Below are 17,160 nucleotides of genomic sequence, written 5' to 3' on the forward strand. Positions count from 1 at the left end.
CCCTTAAAAGTCAAGATTTTTGTATTTTACGGTAATTAATACGCACACTGGGCATCAAGGAAGAACAAATAAATTAATCAAATTTATAACTTTTGAACGCTAATTTATTTCCCGAATTTCCAATGATTTGTGAGATTGACGTGTATTTGATATACGTGTAAGCTACCTTCATATCGTATGGTAGTTTCCATGGCGTTTATGCTAATATTGACTTAATAGATAGTTTAATGTAATCATCAGACGAGTGCGAAACGTCAGTATACTTTATAAGCCTTTTTTCAAAATCATTACACATGAACGTTGCATAAAATAATCCCCAGTCATATATACACTTAAGACTAGTTACTTGGACATCCTACGATCAAAAACTAATCGTATATCTTGAACGTAGATTATATGATAAGTCGTAGGGCATTTTTGCGAATGTTGGTGAATCTGACGATATCGCTAGGTATCGCAACACGATTGGAATAGTGTCCATGCACAAAAACCTCCGACGGTCAGCTACGATCTACATAAACTCTGACTAGTCTTAATCCGCCGGAACTTGATCATACCAGCTATATGCGTTTGTCAAAAGCGATCCTCATTAATCGTATGCACGTTTTTGTCACAGAGTGCTTTAATTTCTAGCAAATTTCTATTTCTGTATATAATTTCTTGGACTTTAGTTTGGTTAAATCGGTCGCCACTGACCACGGTCAAGAGACCGATCGCGGGTGTCGTATGCTCCTAGTCATAGCTATCTGTGACTGAGCCTTAAACGGCCAAGCCGCATTCCACTGCTGATGACACACTTGTTGAACAACACCAGAGGGTATACATAGCATTAACGTCCCAGATATACTGTATGAATCATCGAGGTGACCCATCCAACGGTGACACCTGCTTAATCCGATGCTTTTGTTTTCGCACCACGGAGCTGTGGGCCCTATATTTATTGTCGTTGACTAGCCTGTATCCAGCTTATCTTTACAATTTATAGGTGACAAACGCAAATAAATGTGACATGTGTTGCCGTGATATATACCAACTAGTAGATACCTGCCATACATCAGGTCAACCTGATCAGGTCAACCAGGTCAACCTGTACGTAAACCTGCACGAACCAGTGACCATGATACAGTCGTGTATCACTGGGCATGCACAAAGGTTAGACGCGGCTTAAAATATAATGATTTATTTATTTATTTGATTGATGTTTTACGCCGTACTCAAGAATATTTCACTCATACGACGGCGGCAAGCATTATGGTGGGCGGAAACCGGGCACAGCTGGAAAACCTTCGCGCTTAAGGCCAGAGAGGAAGCCAGCATGAGCTGGACTTAAAGTTGCAGAGATCGCATTGGTGAGAGGCTGGGTCATTACGAGTTAAGGTTTTATTCTAACTGTTCCTGTGAATGCTTAAACAGTATAGCAATTTACACGCCACCAAGCACCATGGCTTGAACAGAGAGTTATCAGGCCTCGTAGGTCTAGAATTAGTCAACATGCTGCGTTGTCGTCACATTTAACATACAATAACAATAACACAATGTAAAGGGATTGATCACAGGCATTAATTGATCACAGGCATTATAGAGTGCAGCTGATACAGATAAGTGGACATGCGTTGTATTATCCTTTATGAAGACAGAAAAACCCAATCTGACGTATGTTATAAACTGATCCAGCTGATCGTTAGGGATGGAGCGTAGGATTAGAAGGTGGTTAAGTACTGGTAGAGGCTACGGAAGGGTTGGGATGGAGAGAGAGGGACTAAAGGGTGGTTAAGTGCTGGTAAAGACTACGGAAGGGTTAGGATGAAGAGAGAGAGTTAAAAGGGTGGTTACGTGCTGGTAGAGGCTACGGAAGGGTTGGGATGGAGAGAGAGGGGTAAAAGGGTGGTTACGTGCTGGTAGAGGCTACGGAAGGATTGGGATGGAGAGAGAGGGATGAAAGGGTGGTTAAGTGCTGGTAAAGACTACGGAAGGATTGGGAGGGAGAGAGAGAGATAAAAGGGTGGTTACGTGCTGGTAGAGGCTACGGAAGGGTTGGGATGGAGAGAGAGGGATGAAAGGGTGGTTAAGTGCTGGTAGAGGCTACGGAAGGGTTGGGATGGAGAGAGAGGGATAAACGGGTGGTTAAGTGCTGGTAAAGGCTACTGAAGGGTTAGGATGAAGAGAGAGAGAGATAAAAGGGTGGTTAAGTGCTGGTAGAGGCTACGGAAGGATTGGGATGGAGAGAGAGGGATAAAAGGGTGGTTACGTGCTGGTAGAGGCTACAGAAGGATTGGGATGGAGGGAGAGGGATAAGAGGGTGGTTAAGTGCTGGTAGAGGCTACGGAAGGATTGGGATGGAGAGGGGGGACAAGAGGGTACGGAAGGGTTGAGATGGAGAGAGGGGGATAAGAGGGTGGCTAAGTACTGGTAGTCGCTACGGAGGAGTTGGGATGAAGAGAGAGTGATAAGATGGGTGATTAAATGTTGGTAGAGAGTGGAGAAGAGTTGGGATGGAAAGAGAGGGATAAGAAGTACTGGTAGAGGTTAGGGAAGGGTTGGGGTGGAGTGGGGTGGGGTATGATATAATAGGGTGGTTAAGTGGTGATAGAGGGTAGGAAAGGATAAGGGTTGGGATAAGATATTAGGTTAGGTGTTGGTTGGTAAAGGTAAGGGAAGGGAGATGGAGAGTGAGGCATAAGAGTGTGGTTATGTGTTGGTTGAGGGTAAGGGGAGGTTGGAAAAGAAAGAGATATATGTGGAAGAGGGTGGTTACAGAAGCTAAGAAAGGGGTGGGATGGAGTGAGACGGAGGTGGGGGGGGGGGGGGGGGGGGGGCGTTACGAGAATGGCTATTAAAGTGCTGCTAGTGCTAGTATCACCTGAAGCGTATTAAGTTTATATATAGGTCTAGCAAATATATGTGCATACGTGGGTGGCTGAATGCGGTTAGATTCATGGCGATATATATATATATATATATATATATATATATATATATATATATATATATATATATATATATATATATACATTTCATGTTCCATGAGTGGGCAACACAACATCTATTTTACATAATTTCAAGTAGTATACCTCAGGCATGTTTGTGCGCATGTACAACATTTTGAACGGCTGACATGACATGAATCACGTTGGCGTGTGGTAAAACCCTATATTTATACAAAAGTTCTAAACAAATACATACATTTGTGGTAAGATAGTAAGGTAAAAGTATATATGATCCTTGTCTATATTGTACATGTACCACAAACACCGCATACACCCATACAGTGATCTGCCAGTTTTTTTTTTCTTTTTTTTTGGGGGGGGGCGCATAATTTTTAAACCATGAGTCACAAACTCTCCTTCGAGCATCTTTAAGCAGAGATATGAGTTTGATTTGAAGTTACAAGACGGTAAGTTAAATTATGTATTCGAACTTTACATGTTCAAGCGAGTGAGTGTCTATCCTACGAGATTTCCAGTGTTCCATAAAATACAATGACTTCACAACAGGTGGTAACGGTGTTCGACTTTCGCACCCAGTCTCGCCAGAGACATTAGAATTTGGACGGAGGGGTAACAGAATGCGGGAAGGGAAGGTACCACTTCATACTCGCTTTGTATTGACCTATTTGGTTATTATTTATATTTTAACACTTATATAGGTATTCCAATTTAAAAATCCATCGAGCATCAAGAGTTAAGTGAGAGACCTTCCGCAATCTGTTACTTTGTACTCCCGTGACTTTCGCGAGATTCTGTAAAAGTTGAATACTGCTTAGTTAGATCGCAATCGATCCATGAGCTGACCCCTCGAGACTTAAAGCAAAGAAACCCCTGTCTATAAAAATAGTTCGATTTATTTATTTTTTTAAAGAATTTTGGGTAAAATGCATTTGAAACTTTTTTTTTATTCCACGATGGCTTTTCCTGACGACGTTAGGACCAATGACGTCACGTTAGGTTTTGGCCACTTGACTCACAAATACAGCTAGATTGCTTCATTCAAAATGCATATAAATATACATCTATGAATTCATTCCCCAGGTAGACCTTGAAATGAGCTATTTCAGTCAATAAGTATGGATGTGACGTCAATCATACCCTCTTGGTCACTACAGAGCCCACTGAAATGTGTTTTGTTGAAAACTATTTATTCGATTGAAAAATCAAAAAAAAAAAATCTTTTATCAGATATCTTTCCTCTGATAAATACTTCAATTTAATGTTTTCTAAGCTGTTAATGTGTGCAAAGCGAATCCATTGTGACTGACACAGCAAGCCATGCATATTGCACAGTTATTTAATTATTGCATTATACGCCTATTCGAATTGTTCCACGATTAGGATTCCCTTAAACTTGACAAATTGATATACGGTACGATGAAGTATATTTACGGACATGGCTGTAGCTTTAAGGGATTCTGTCAAGCGATTATGCCAATTTTGAACAAATTCGTGTCTAGGCTTCTATTTGAACAGAGACAAAAATACAGTCACATTTCCTAATAGATAATCAGAAAGCATAGTAAAACCGATTGAGATTGGCCGGAAGAGATCTCTTAGCCTCTAGTCACACAATTAGGTTTCGTACAATGGACAGAGTCTTCCAGAAGCTGTCTGCAAACCTTTTTTTTGTGTGTACTTGCTAATTAGACAGTGCCATTGTACCAAAATATTTTACGATTAAATAATTAAATACGAGAAGATGTGAGGACCAGTTCGCCGCATGTATACAGTCGTTTTGACAACTTTGATATACACCATTAATGTGCTTACAAAATTAGAGGAGTATCCGCTAGTTTTGATTTATTTTATTTATTTGATTGGTGTTTTACGCCGTACTCAAGAATATTTCACTTATACGACGGCGGCCAGCATTATGGTGGGTGGAAACCGGGCACAGCCCGGGGGAAACCCACGACCATCCGCAGGTTGCTGCAGACCTTCCCACTTACGGCCGGAGAGGAAGCCAGCATGAGCTGGACTTGAACTCACAGCGACCGCATGCTAGTTTTGAAATCTCATACTTCACTTCCGTAGTTCAGTATTAGTGCAACCAGATTGTCCAAAAGATCGACACAACCTGAGTGCTTGGGTACGTATTGCTATATGTAAAAAAGGCATGGTATTGTTATCATGTAGATGTATGTATATATGTATACCTCCATGATATTATCAAGGATAGTACCAAGACACGGTATGAATGCGCAACATCGTATCGTACTTAATACAGCTGTGAGTAGCTACATATTGCCATGGATGGTGCCGAGACATGGTATGAATGCGCAACATCGTATCGTACTTAATACAGCTGTGAGTAGCTACATATTGCCATGGATGGTGCCAAGACACGGTGTGAATGCGCAACATCGTATCGTACTTAATACAGCTGTGAGTAGCTACATATTGCCATGGATGGTGCCGAGACATGGTAATAATGTGCCTCATCGTATCGTACACTAATACAGCTGTGAATAGCTATATATTGTCTTGGGCAATATATAAAACACGGTATAAAATGCGCAACATCAAAGTACTTTACAACTGTTAATAGATCTGTGTTATAATGGGTGCTTCCGAAACGCAGAATCAGTATAACTTAATTCAGCTATAGATAAGTTATTGTGGATGGTTTCAGAACGCTGTATCTTTGTATACCTTAATTCATGGATATCCGTATGTTTCTACGGAGGTAAATGTGTGAATAGGCTTTTTTAATTTGGTAAGCAGTAGTCTGATATAGTATAATACAACAATATACCCGACTAGCCATAAGTGGTAGCTGGCTGTTTGGGACTGTCAGATTATAGTCGCGTTGTTTTGAGACTGGCTTCAGTTATGAAGGATATACAAAGGTGACTTATCTCAAAACCAAAGCTGTATTAAACACTGCATACATTGGCAATGGCCTCGCAGCCAACTACACTCGTGGGTCACTTGTGGGAGACGCCTGAACGCTCTGTACATAGAGGTTAAATGACTGGAGGCATTGTATTTGCTGTACGGACCTATATAGGTGATGATATAGCTAACTGGCAGTCCTAACCACACAAACACACATCGATACACGGCTACTTCTCCAACTTCAAAGAAGTTAACTGGACAGAGAGATACACAGGTAAGGTTAGATTTACTGCCAAAGGTATGGTGGTTAACTTTAATTTTGATAGAAAATGTAAAGGATTAAAGGAGAAGAAATGCTAGATGAAATATATATATATATATATATATATATATATATATATATATATATATATATATATATATGAATAAATTTATTCATAAGTCTGGTGGTAAGGTTATGTCACAGTTTGTCCCACTTAGTACATTCATCGCGTATAATAAAAGGGTTAAGCTATAGCGAGGCTTACACATAAAACCAGTGAACCAGTGTCAAGGTTGGATCCTCGTGTTTATACATGACATAACCAAGAAAAGCAAAATGGTGTTTTGTCGTTTGTTTGAGAGTGTCAGATATAGTAAGTTAGTATATATGGTACCCACTGGCCTAGTGGTCTAGACATCTGACCCTTGACTATTGAGGTTATGTGTTCAAATACAGCTCCAGGCATTTATATAAGTGTAGGTTTACCCGACCCCATATATCGGGTGTTTCTAGGGCATAACAAACACTAATAAGTAAGAGGTGAAACAACAACCTGTACAACGTGCTACAGGCAAATACACTCGTATGCTGAGGAGAAAACCTTGTATAAATGCTTGAAATTCCCCCGACATGCGCTCATAACATCAGCGTATGTGTATCTCATCATTCTCCGCGGGCACGGCCCTTATCGACCGGGTCCTTGGTGATGATAAGCAAACTACTGAATGCTGGTTTATGTGATTTTACATGAAGTTCAACAATTGTATCGGCCTATATCATTTGCCTTCCATCGACATGACATGCACATCGAACTCGCGTTGTTTCGCGGGTGGTCCTTGAACCATACCGGTAGGCTATGTGAGAATGTCCGCCATGGCTATACTTGCAAGAACGAGGGCAAGCGATTTACTTTTATTTCCTCTTTCCATAAAGCCGCATTCAGTTTCGCAAAAATGAAATTTCCTTGATTTTTTAAATTTTATTTTAAGCGTTAAAAACTAAATAAATCTGGATATACCATCAGTGGACAAGACAACATGACATGTAGGCTTGTTATATGCATTAAGTATTATTGATACGATAAAAGCTATAATATGATTAAATCATTCAGTCCATCCATCAGCCGATAACTTAACCTATAAACAAATCAGACGTTCCATCGGTCCATCTGAATTAATTGCAGCCAGTCAACAGCTTTAGGTGGTAGGCTCATCTATATGCGCTAAAGGCCATTGATTTATCTGAGTGGTGAGTGACTGAAGGTATATATTACCTATCATTTACTCAGTCAGAAGTTTTGCCTTTGTAGTCTAGAGTTGGGAATGAATATTTGCGTCATTGATCGAAATATGAATAAACTGACATATTAACTTCAATCGATTCATTTTACTCCTTGAATAAATACACAATCATATATGATAATGCGAAAATAAGAAACGTCAGAGTGGGGATAGAGAAAGGTGGGGGAGGGGGCTCATAAACGGTGGCCGAAATAAAGTCATGCAGGGCCGGTGTAACTTGGTCGTTCTACATATGTAGACCCTCTAGGAGATTCATAATTCATAGATATAACAGAATTCCCGGAAAGCTTCCCATATGTATGCTGGGAATTGCTCTGTGTACAACCACTCCTCTAATAGGCGCTCACCACAACCCGGTTTATATGGGCATACGTGTGCTATCAAACAGTTCCTGTAAGCTCGTGTTAATAACAGCAACACCAGTGTCCGCATCGGTACGTATTGAGACGGATGTTGATTGACTAGATTTGTCCTGTAGGTAGTGGATATTCAGTTTATTTAAAATTTAAACCGGCAAACAGTGTGGCATTCATAGATCTTCAGCCAGCTTGTGTACTATGGTGCCGTTAACTGTTGAATACATCAAACCATTATGCTGTATATGCCTCTAACACGGAGACCTCTATAGATGTAAAGAAGGTAAATTTCTTACGTTATGTAGATACCATGTATCTTTTCATTTTATACATAACATGTGTAAATAATCATAATTTTATACATTTTATGATATATAAATATACATGATATATAGTATAATTATGTGTAGGCCTACATAAACTTACACATTTGACTTCCACGGTTACACGTGCCGTTGTGTTCATAGGCCGTTGACTGTAGGTAATAAAGTCGCCTAATAAAGTCGCCTGCTTCAGCCTAAAACGTCAAGGGAAGAATTCTTCCTCATTATGTATATTTTCCGTGCGACAGGACTAAACCGTTGTTTAATTACGCTACCGGTATTTATCGTGTAACATTGCCTATCCATGCACCATATATTTTTGTATATAGCCTGTTTGATTTATTTATGTATTTGATTGGTGTTTTACGCTGTACTCAAGAATATACCACTTATGGGACGGCGGCCAACATTATGGTGAGATAACCGGTTTGAACTGGTTTGAGGCAAGCCTTTGAATACACAACCATTATTGTATTTTATTACCGTAATATCGCCATTGTTAATACAGTATGGGTTAAAGTAGGCCCATACTGAAGGGAGACGTTAAAATATATCCATTAATAAAAGCGACACTAATATGTGTATATCTAGTCATCACATGATGACGTACGTGTCAAACGGCATCCACTGTAGATGGGAACTGCAGTAAGGTTTACATCATGAATCTGGGTGTGTATATGTAGGTTTCTTTGCTTCCGGTAATGACAGTGCCTCTAAAAATACCGATCCATCCACCTACTGACTTTATAGGGGCTATTTGTACCTTTTTAAGTTTCGTTCCGTATGCTGCACGGTAAAGCCTCATCAGGATTTTGTTCTATTTTTAGACGTGGCAATCGGGAGTTTCCCTTTTATCACTGCATGCTCGCTGTTATGAAAACCACGCTTTGTATCTTAGTCAGAAGGATTTCTCGGTGTTTCGACGTAAACCTATAAATTTGATCGGGCTTGTATTGAGGTTTGTGGTAGCCGGATGAGGACTTCTCCCCCCGCGCCTCCCCTCGGGTCGAGGCCAGCGGGACGAAATGTCTTCATTCAGCGTCTATAGAGTTCTGTTAAACTCTTACTTTTTGTATGTACAATGAAACAAACTTGACCAACTCATAACAGCTTACATCTGTAATACTCCTCTTCCAAACAATGTTTAATTTTCTGGTTTCGTTTCAATTTATTTTTTTATGTAGAAACCGATTTGACCAGAGAACCTATCAAGCTACACGACAGGTAATCACCACCCGCTGTATAGCAATGGAGGGGAAAGTGAGAGTAAATGGTAAAGCGCTGTCTGTTTCTGAAAGGGACAACCAATCAGATTATGACTCGGACGAAGAAGTGTTTGACATGACCAACGTGAAAGTACGAGTTATCCGTTCATACAAGGCTAAAAATCCCGGAGAACTGTCCATATCTAAAGGTAAGCAAAAACACAGAAACGAATGTCGTGTCATCCATCATACGGTTATGTCCTCAAGCTTTTACTGCATGGTATTTAGCAGATTAAGCAATTAAAATAGGTTTCTGCTAGTTCTATATGGGATTTAGATAGACGTGTATCTTAATCCCATGTTCTGTATATGTGAGCTGTCCCTTTAATGCAGATCGTCATGTCTCCCCATTGTTACACTTCTTCACACCTGTTCATCCTCACAAAGGTGTGTCACGTGTGCCTTGTACATGCATGATTGCCAGCTTTAATTGCTTTAAAGCCATGTTTTACAGGAATGCTGTGGGGTTTTTTTATAATACACATACGGATGAATAAAAAAAATATTAACGATGACAAACCATCATGTTAGCCAACTAATCTATGATGAAGTACAAGACTTTCGCTTAATCCCTGGTTCTGAAATGAGCATTAAGACGTCATCCCAGGACAGAAGCAGTCAGAATACATGTAACTCTGCATATGAAACTCCTGCATAATGGGTATACGGGTCATGATTCCATGCAAGGATAGCTTGAGCATATAAGTCTGTTGTTTTATCGTAACTCTTAACGTACGTTGAAGGTATACATTTAAACATCTTGCTGATCCTCATGTTACATACAATTAAGGAGTTATCTATTCATGAAGGTCTATTGTTAAAGGTCGTTCAACCCTTGCGGTGCATCAATCTGTTCATTCAAGTATAGGTTATTAGATTACCCCCAAAAGACTGCGAACGACTCACAGATGGGAGAAGAAGGCCCAGGGACTGTGTAACAAAAACTAATATTTAGTACAATTCAGTCTTAGGTCGTCCTTGCGGGGTCTTTGACCTGGCTAATGTCAAAGTCATTTGGACCTGTCTGCCCTCAGGATACGTGTGCACTTTGAAGTTTGCTTGAAGAGATACAGAATCGATTTTGATTGGTTGGTGGGAGAGATAGGAAAGCCCAGAATACATCTCTTCACACAGGAAACCACATCCCCACTGTCAGCCAATCGGCGATTCTGTATCCCTTTAAAGAATTGCGGCCCGAATCTTTAAGGACAGTTAACTTCAGGGGGCTCTTAGGTCGATGATCTACACGACACATGCATGATGTGCTCCAGACAGATGAAAGCAAACATTCTTGACCCGAAAATGTTTATTTAGTGTTTATTTTTTATTGCCCACTGTTCGTTCTTATCCAAACGCTCACTCATGTAAATTACGGAAGTGATGGGTAGCATAAGAGATACAGAATGACTAGAGGCAATGCCTTTTCTCCATCCTGTTATTTACTGCATGTATTCTTCCGCACAACGAAAAGCTTGCACTATTATACTAAAATGCGGTATATCACCTAAAGGTTAGCCCTTTTCAATGATACATCCTGCTGGATTCAGCCATCCTATTTATGCTCACTTAAGAGTTTATATGAAGTTTGAATAATTTCCTAAACTTAAGTGTCGGCAATAAAAGTATCTTTTTAAGTCATTTATATATGTGCTTCTGACAGCGCCTTTTTACAGGTCAAACACTTCTTATGCTGTATATTCAGCCCTCATTCTCCAGTGAGTGTACGTCTAATCAATGCAGGGCGACGGGCTTTGGTGACAGCTATGAAGGAGTTGTGGCTGTTGGTGTGTTCTATGAAATAGCGTGTTTCCGGAGCTTCTGCTGGAACCCCCATGCGTATTTCTCTTTTAGAACATCAAACCCCATGCACTTGAGCCCCAGATCCCTATCCCAGATTGTTGCCAATATGTATGTCATATCACAGGCGAATTCTAATCATTAAATCACATCGTTCTAAGTTTTTTCCGTTACCAAACCGTACCTCGACGAGCAGTGAAAACTGTATACAAGCTATATGTTCATTTGTATAGTGATTGTACGCATCACTATACAAAGCGTTTCACCACACAAATGTTATTCATTTGCTCCAAAAAAAGTTAGTTTGTGGACATCGAAAGCTTATGTTGGCCTGCAGAAATATACGATTGTAGGAATACAAAAGGAAATTGATCTCGGAAAAAGACTGAATGACAGTGGAATATGTGTGTAAGTTTGTTGGGATCAAACCTGGGTCGGGTCATACCAAAAATGGTACTTAATCGTTGCTGCCTCGCTTGGCGTTCAACACTGAGAGGTTAGAGCAAAGAAACAGGACCGGTTGGCCCGGAGTATGATGTTGATGTGTGGGATGTCATGCCTGGTGTCTTCACTACGATACTTAATTCAGTGGCAGATCCACTTTGGCGACATTGACTCGCCTCGCCATGCCACAAAAAGACACAGTATATGTATACACACTTAATGACTTCTCGTCGTTATATGACTGAAAAATTATTGTTTTCGACATGAAACATGTACATACGTACAATCATGTGTAGTTTAAGGGGATACCTGCGAGCAGATATAGACACCTTGGCTTGAACATATATACTCTCGATATTAATCGTAATAGATCTATATGCTTTAGTAACACATATATACATACATGTATATGGCGATCATAACTGACAAGGTCACGTTTGAATTGTGATTAGAATCGGGAACTGTCGGGAACAACAAGGCGTAATGATGAACGAAAAACATTTTTTTTTATTGAAGAATTAAACGCTTCAGGAATATCTCTGTAAGGGCAGACTTGGTCGATTTTTATATACATTCTTAATTGTATAAAACCAATCTTATCTAAATTTCTAATAAACGTTTTACTGTGATTTACATTTACTTTCTGCTTTTAATTTCAGGCGATGTCTTAAAGCAACTCAAACCTGCCAACAACGACAAGATGGCGTACGGCTGCCTGAACAAGTTTGTATTTTGCCGGAACTATGGTTACTATCCCGCCAGTTGTGTCGTCCTAAAGTCCAGGAAAAGCTGGAATAACCTTTGACCCCATTACAAGACTCATTTCTTTGGTTACTTTGGGGATTATTTTCCTGTTATGGGGGTAAGGTTAATCGTGAACCATGTACGATCCATGAATCTATTGCACATGGTCAAGCCGTCCAGGTAACAGAACAGGTAGGGCCCGTCGGCATGATTTGTCCAGTGTTTGCTTGAAATTAATCCATTAGAAAAAAAAACAACAAGGGAGAAGAACTTAGAACGCCGCCTGATTTCTGTACTCTTTGTAATACCGAGTTTGTAATCTGGAAAAAAAAGGCAAGACATATAAAGTATATGAAGTTCACATGAAGTTCAGTTCATGTATGTTCAGCGAAATTCAGTGATATTCACACTAAGGAATGGTCAAGTCTGTGCATTCCCTTTTGAATATGTCGGTCTGTTTGACAACACGAAAGCTTTTGGGCACAAATCTACAGATAACAGTTAATATAACAGTTAATACGTCTCGACGGCATGCAGTTATATGATTTTGGATATCGCTGTCTCAAGAATTTTTTAGTCCAATGACAGAAGAGATCAACACGGAATTAAGTGTGAAAAGAGAGGCAGTCAGTATAAACATAGTTGGTACATGTGCACTGACTTTAGACTAACAGTCTCAAAATGTTCAAAATTTTCATTTTCACTACCTCAAAGGTGTACACACTGTAAGTATATCTTTGTTTCGAAATGCTGCGTCTCATCGCACGGCCTCATCATAAAAACACTACAGAAATGTACAGGAAATGCTCTTGTTTGTTAATTTGCTGATAATGCGCTTTATACATATACTTAGCTGATTATTTCATCCTGACTGTATATGGAGGGAGCAGGATTTGGCCAAATGGTTGGTTCAGATGTTTGCCGAATTTCTTTCGTTCAAGGACTCATGGGTTCAAACCCAACCTTGGACACTGAACTTGTACATTCCCCCACTTTGTTGAAGTTCTCTTGACTAATTCCAACAGTATATATTGTGTTTATGTATCTGTACGTCAAACATAGGAAACGTTCGTCAGCAACTTGCCAAAAGTCAGTGGTTTACCCTCGTTATTCGGATTTCCTCCTTCCGCTGTAGTGTAAGCGAGCATTTCTTGAGAGTGGCTTTAAATAACTATTGAAAACAAATATATACAAATATATCAGGTGTAAGTGAAAACGAACCGTGCTGTTCCAGATACAGAATGCCTATTTCCACATAAAACAGGTTGTGTTGAATAGGCTGTGTCGACGAACTAGTTAATGTTCTGTGAATTCTACTTTTCCATTGGATGCTATATTGTCTGTATTGTGCCTGTATAGAGTATACATGACCCTGCATGCGTGAATGATAAAATGCTGACTGACTCATCCATAGGAATGAATTCATTTAGGTTACCTGTAAAATACACGCGTATGTTGTCTCCATCACCTGTGACCTGTTTCGATTTATCTTTTTTTATCCGGTTTATGATTGTAAATAATTTTTTGCCAAACCTACAGGTACTTTAGCATTATTATTTTATGCATATACAGTAGGTAGACATACCTTTAAATATGCGTATCCGTTTTCACATTCACAGCCTATGTGTACCTAAGTATTTCCAACGTTTTATTTATATACGAAAGCCAGGTGAAAGTCTTTGCATCTCGTTCCATGTGAAGCTGCAGAGGGCTGTTCCTGCCGCCACTGATTCGGCATGTAGGAGGGCTTAACCGTTTTGCAAACTTGGGTGTCTTCACTTGAATGTGTATATATGCTCAGGTATGATGTCGTCGTGAACAACAGCTGCTTTGCCTTCCAGCTATTTGTAGATAGCCTATGCAATATGTATATGTAATGTATATGTAATGTGTATTTCACCTTATATAGCACACACACACTCACGCACCCGCGCACACACACACACCCGCACAAACACCCCCCCCCCGCACAAACACCCCCCCCCCCCAGCACGCACGCACACACACACACACACACACACACACACACACACACACACACACACACACTCACGCACACACATACATATATGTATATACATATACATTTATACATATACTTCACCAGAAGACATGGCTTTGCCCTGACCAAAAGCGTGTTTTCACGTGTTCTGGTGTTTTGGCCGATATTGTGGGTATAAACGGTCCTCTCATTTGACTCCATCATTCGGTGACTGGGTTTGCGTACATAGTGCACAGTTCTCCAATCCTATACACCTTCATCTACACGCATGGCATTGCCGTGACCAAAAGCGTGTTTTCACGTGCTCTGTTTGTTTTGGCCTATATTGTGTGTCAAAACCACCCTGTCATTTGACTCCATCATTCGGTAACTGGCTTTGCCTGCATTTGTCTCTAATCATGTATACCTTCATCTACACGCATGACATAGACGTGGCCAAACTCTCCACACACTTGTAAAGTTTAAAGTACAGCGAAGAAAACAATTACTCAACAAAACCGCATATCGCTATATATCAAGCCACGCAGTATAACTGTTATACATGTATAATATTTTTATTTCATTGAAGATGTGAAAGAAAAGAGTTAGACATAGAATGAATTATAAATATGATTTTAATTTCACGAGCAATTTTTGTTGTTGTTGTTGTTAATTTGAGAATTATATAACTAATTATATATGCCAAAAGGATGCAAAAAGGTAACCTCTGATGTATTCATAAATATTTTTTGTCATTATGACGTGGATGGAAGGAATAACAGAGTCAAAAAAGTTTTAGAAGGTTTCAAGACACATGTGAAAAAAGAAAACGGAATCAAACGCAGTTCGATGCACTTTGTGTATATTCTGGTAAATGCATGAAGGCCTTTATCAGTTGTAGGCCATATAATGGCGAAATGTATATGCATTATAAATGTATTGTCTGTTATGTTTATATATACACATATGTGGAGATATTTTGTAATAAACGTGTAATAATGCAACAAACAAAACCATATTAAACTTATGACTTTAAACGGAAAAACCTCGGAAAACGAGAGTCTTGGCCTTTGAGTGAGCAGAGCTGTTATATCTTGGGACAGAAGTGACTTGTTTGTTTTACTTTTTTATGGTATATTCAGTACTGCATGAATATACACATTCTGGATATGACATAGGAACAAACATAGTAGTTCTAACTTCACAAATGCCAGTGTTTAAAGGATGCCTGCCTTTCAATCACCAGGACACACGAGGTTTAGGTTCAGACCCGATTGTGCACAGGGTATTTTATAGAATTCTCGCTCTCCCTGCTTCTGGAACATTGGTGGCAATGAAGATCATTTGTCGTTCAGCACTGTGGTATGCATATCTGTACGTAACATGTGGGAAAGTTCTACAGTAACTTGCCAAAGGTCCGTGGTTTATCCCGGACACTCCGGTTTCTGTCAAAACAAGAGCATTTCAGCAGAAAGCCTTGTCATTATCATCACATTGTGACTTTCCCTTTGACCTTAGCAAGTCACTTTATAGCAAACGTTTCCGTCTTCTTCGTAAACGTTTTCCCAAGAAGGTTCCATTCGTTCATTTCATAACAGTGGTATTACTTAAAGGTAATTGTTAGGGCTTTTGAACACAATATGGCAACTCTAATATTTTCCTTTGAAGAAGCATGTTCCGAAATCAAATCACCGTGGCAGATTCACACGATATGGACTCGTTCCTCCACCATGCATTATCGTGTTTTGGCAAGAAAAATACATTTCTCTCTCAGTTATTTCGGAAAAGTAAAGATATATATATGGATATGTCGTTTACTAAATGGATTAACCATGTGAGAATGGCGGAACTGTGCCTTTGTGTTACAGTTAAAGGTATACATGGTTACGAAGGACAGATTAGATGTCCTAAAAATTAGAGGAATTTGGACTTGTGACAGCCGATTAAGTACTGTTCTGTGACAGATACACAATCAAGGTACATACAAAGTTTCCTCACAAATGTGCTTCTAGCTCACCGGGGATTCCTCGCTCAACTGAATTTTCAAATAAATTCGTGGACACTTGGAAAAGGATCCAGTGCGAAGTAACTACGCTCGATTTTCACCCGTGCATTGTTACACATTGTTTTCCTGTGAAAACAATCATTGGTTTCAGTCGTTATAGTCTATGTCGCAATATGCAGTTCTAATGCCAGTCCGAAGCCTTCAGATGCTCTGGGTGTTCATGTGGCTAATTTCAACGGGACAGCATATTTCAGCTCTTGAATGAAGAGATGTAGAAGCCTGAAAGTGACCGTCGTATTTCAGACATATACGTTTTAAACATGACTTCTAGGATTAAACCGAGGGGAAAATATGCCAGATTACAAGGCGTATGGGTTCACCCTCAGTGAATCGGTTGTCTGTGTATTCGTTGTTAAGCTAAAAGTCCTTGAAATATGGCTGTAACTTTATTTGATGTACAGCACGAGCAGTATTCTATGTGATCAAGTGCGTTGAAATGGCTTACTAGTATTTAGTCTAACCGAGTAAAGAACGAAATGACAAAACAAGGCAAGTCATATATGAAAACTCCAATTGCTTTATTAAATCATCACTGTGATGATAACATTTGAAGCAATCCAATGACCGAAAGAAAATGTTGAACTGCGATGATCTGTGTTGACGTTTGGTCATCTTCAAGGTATTCTACAGTGTGGACAGTTGCCTAGAGTTTTGCTGGATCGTGGCTTTGTCCGTACTGGTGGCTTGCTTTTGCTTTCAAGCTGATCCTGTTCATGAGGCCTGGCATCCATCAACTGACTGGTATTCTTCAAGTAGGACGTCTCAGAGAAGGAGTTTACGTCAGTTTTGAAGAA

At 39.8% G+C, this 17,160-nt stretch overlaps 1 protein-coding gene across 3 annotated transcripts; it reads left to right on the forward strand.

The window, feature by feature from the left end:
- Positions 1-6,003: 6,003 nt before the first annotated feature.
- Positions 6,004-12,648, forward strand: LOC135461960 (uncharacterized). 3 transcript variants are annotated; one of them, XM_064739267.1, is made up of 3 exons: positions 6,004-6,102; positions 9,255-9,484; positions 12,236-12,648. In XM_064739267.1, the coding sequence occupies exons 2-3, from the start codon at positions 9,319-9,321 to the stop codon at positions 12,379-12,381; spliced, it is 312 nt and encodes a 103-aa protein (XP_064595337.1). In that variant the 5' UTR covers positions 6,004-6,102; positions 9,255-9,318; the 3' UTR covers positions 12,382-12,648. The 3 variants fall into 3 exon arrangements, with proteins under 3 accessions (XP_064595337.1, XP_064595336.1, XP_064595335.1); XM_064739266.1 differs by lacking the exon at positions 6,004-6,102 and adding an exon at positions 7,754-7,825; XM_064739265.1 differs by lacking the exon at positions 6,004-6,102 and adding an exon at positions 7,838-8,030.
- Positions 12,649-17,160: the final 4,512 nt, after the last annotated feature.

The sequence above is a fragment of the Liolophura sinensis genome, chromosome 1, assembly GCF_032854445.1.
Source record: "Liolophura sinensis isolate JHLJ2023 chromosome 1, CUHK_Ljap_v2, whole genome shotgun sequence".
NCBI lineage: Eukaryota > Metazoa > Mollusca > Polyplacophora > Chitonida > Chitonidae > Liolophura > Liolophura sinensis.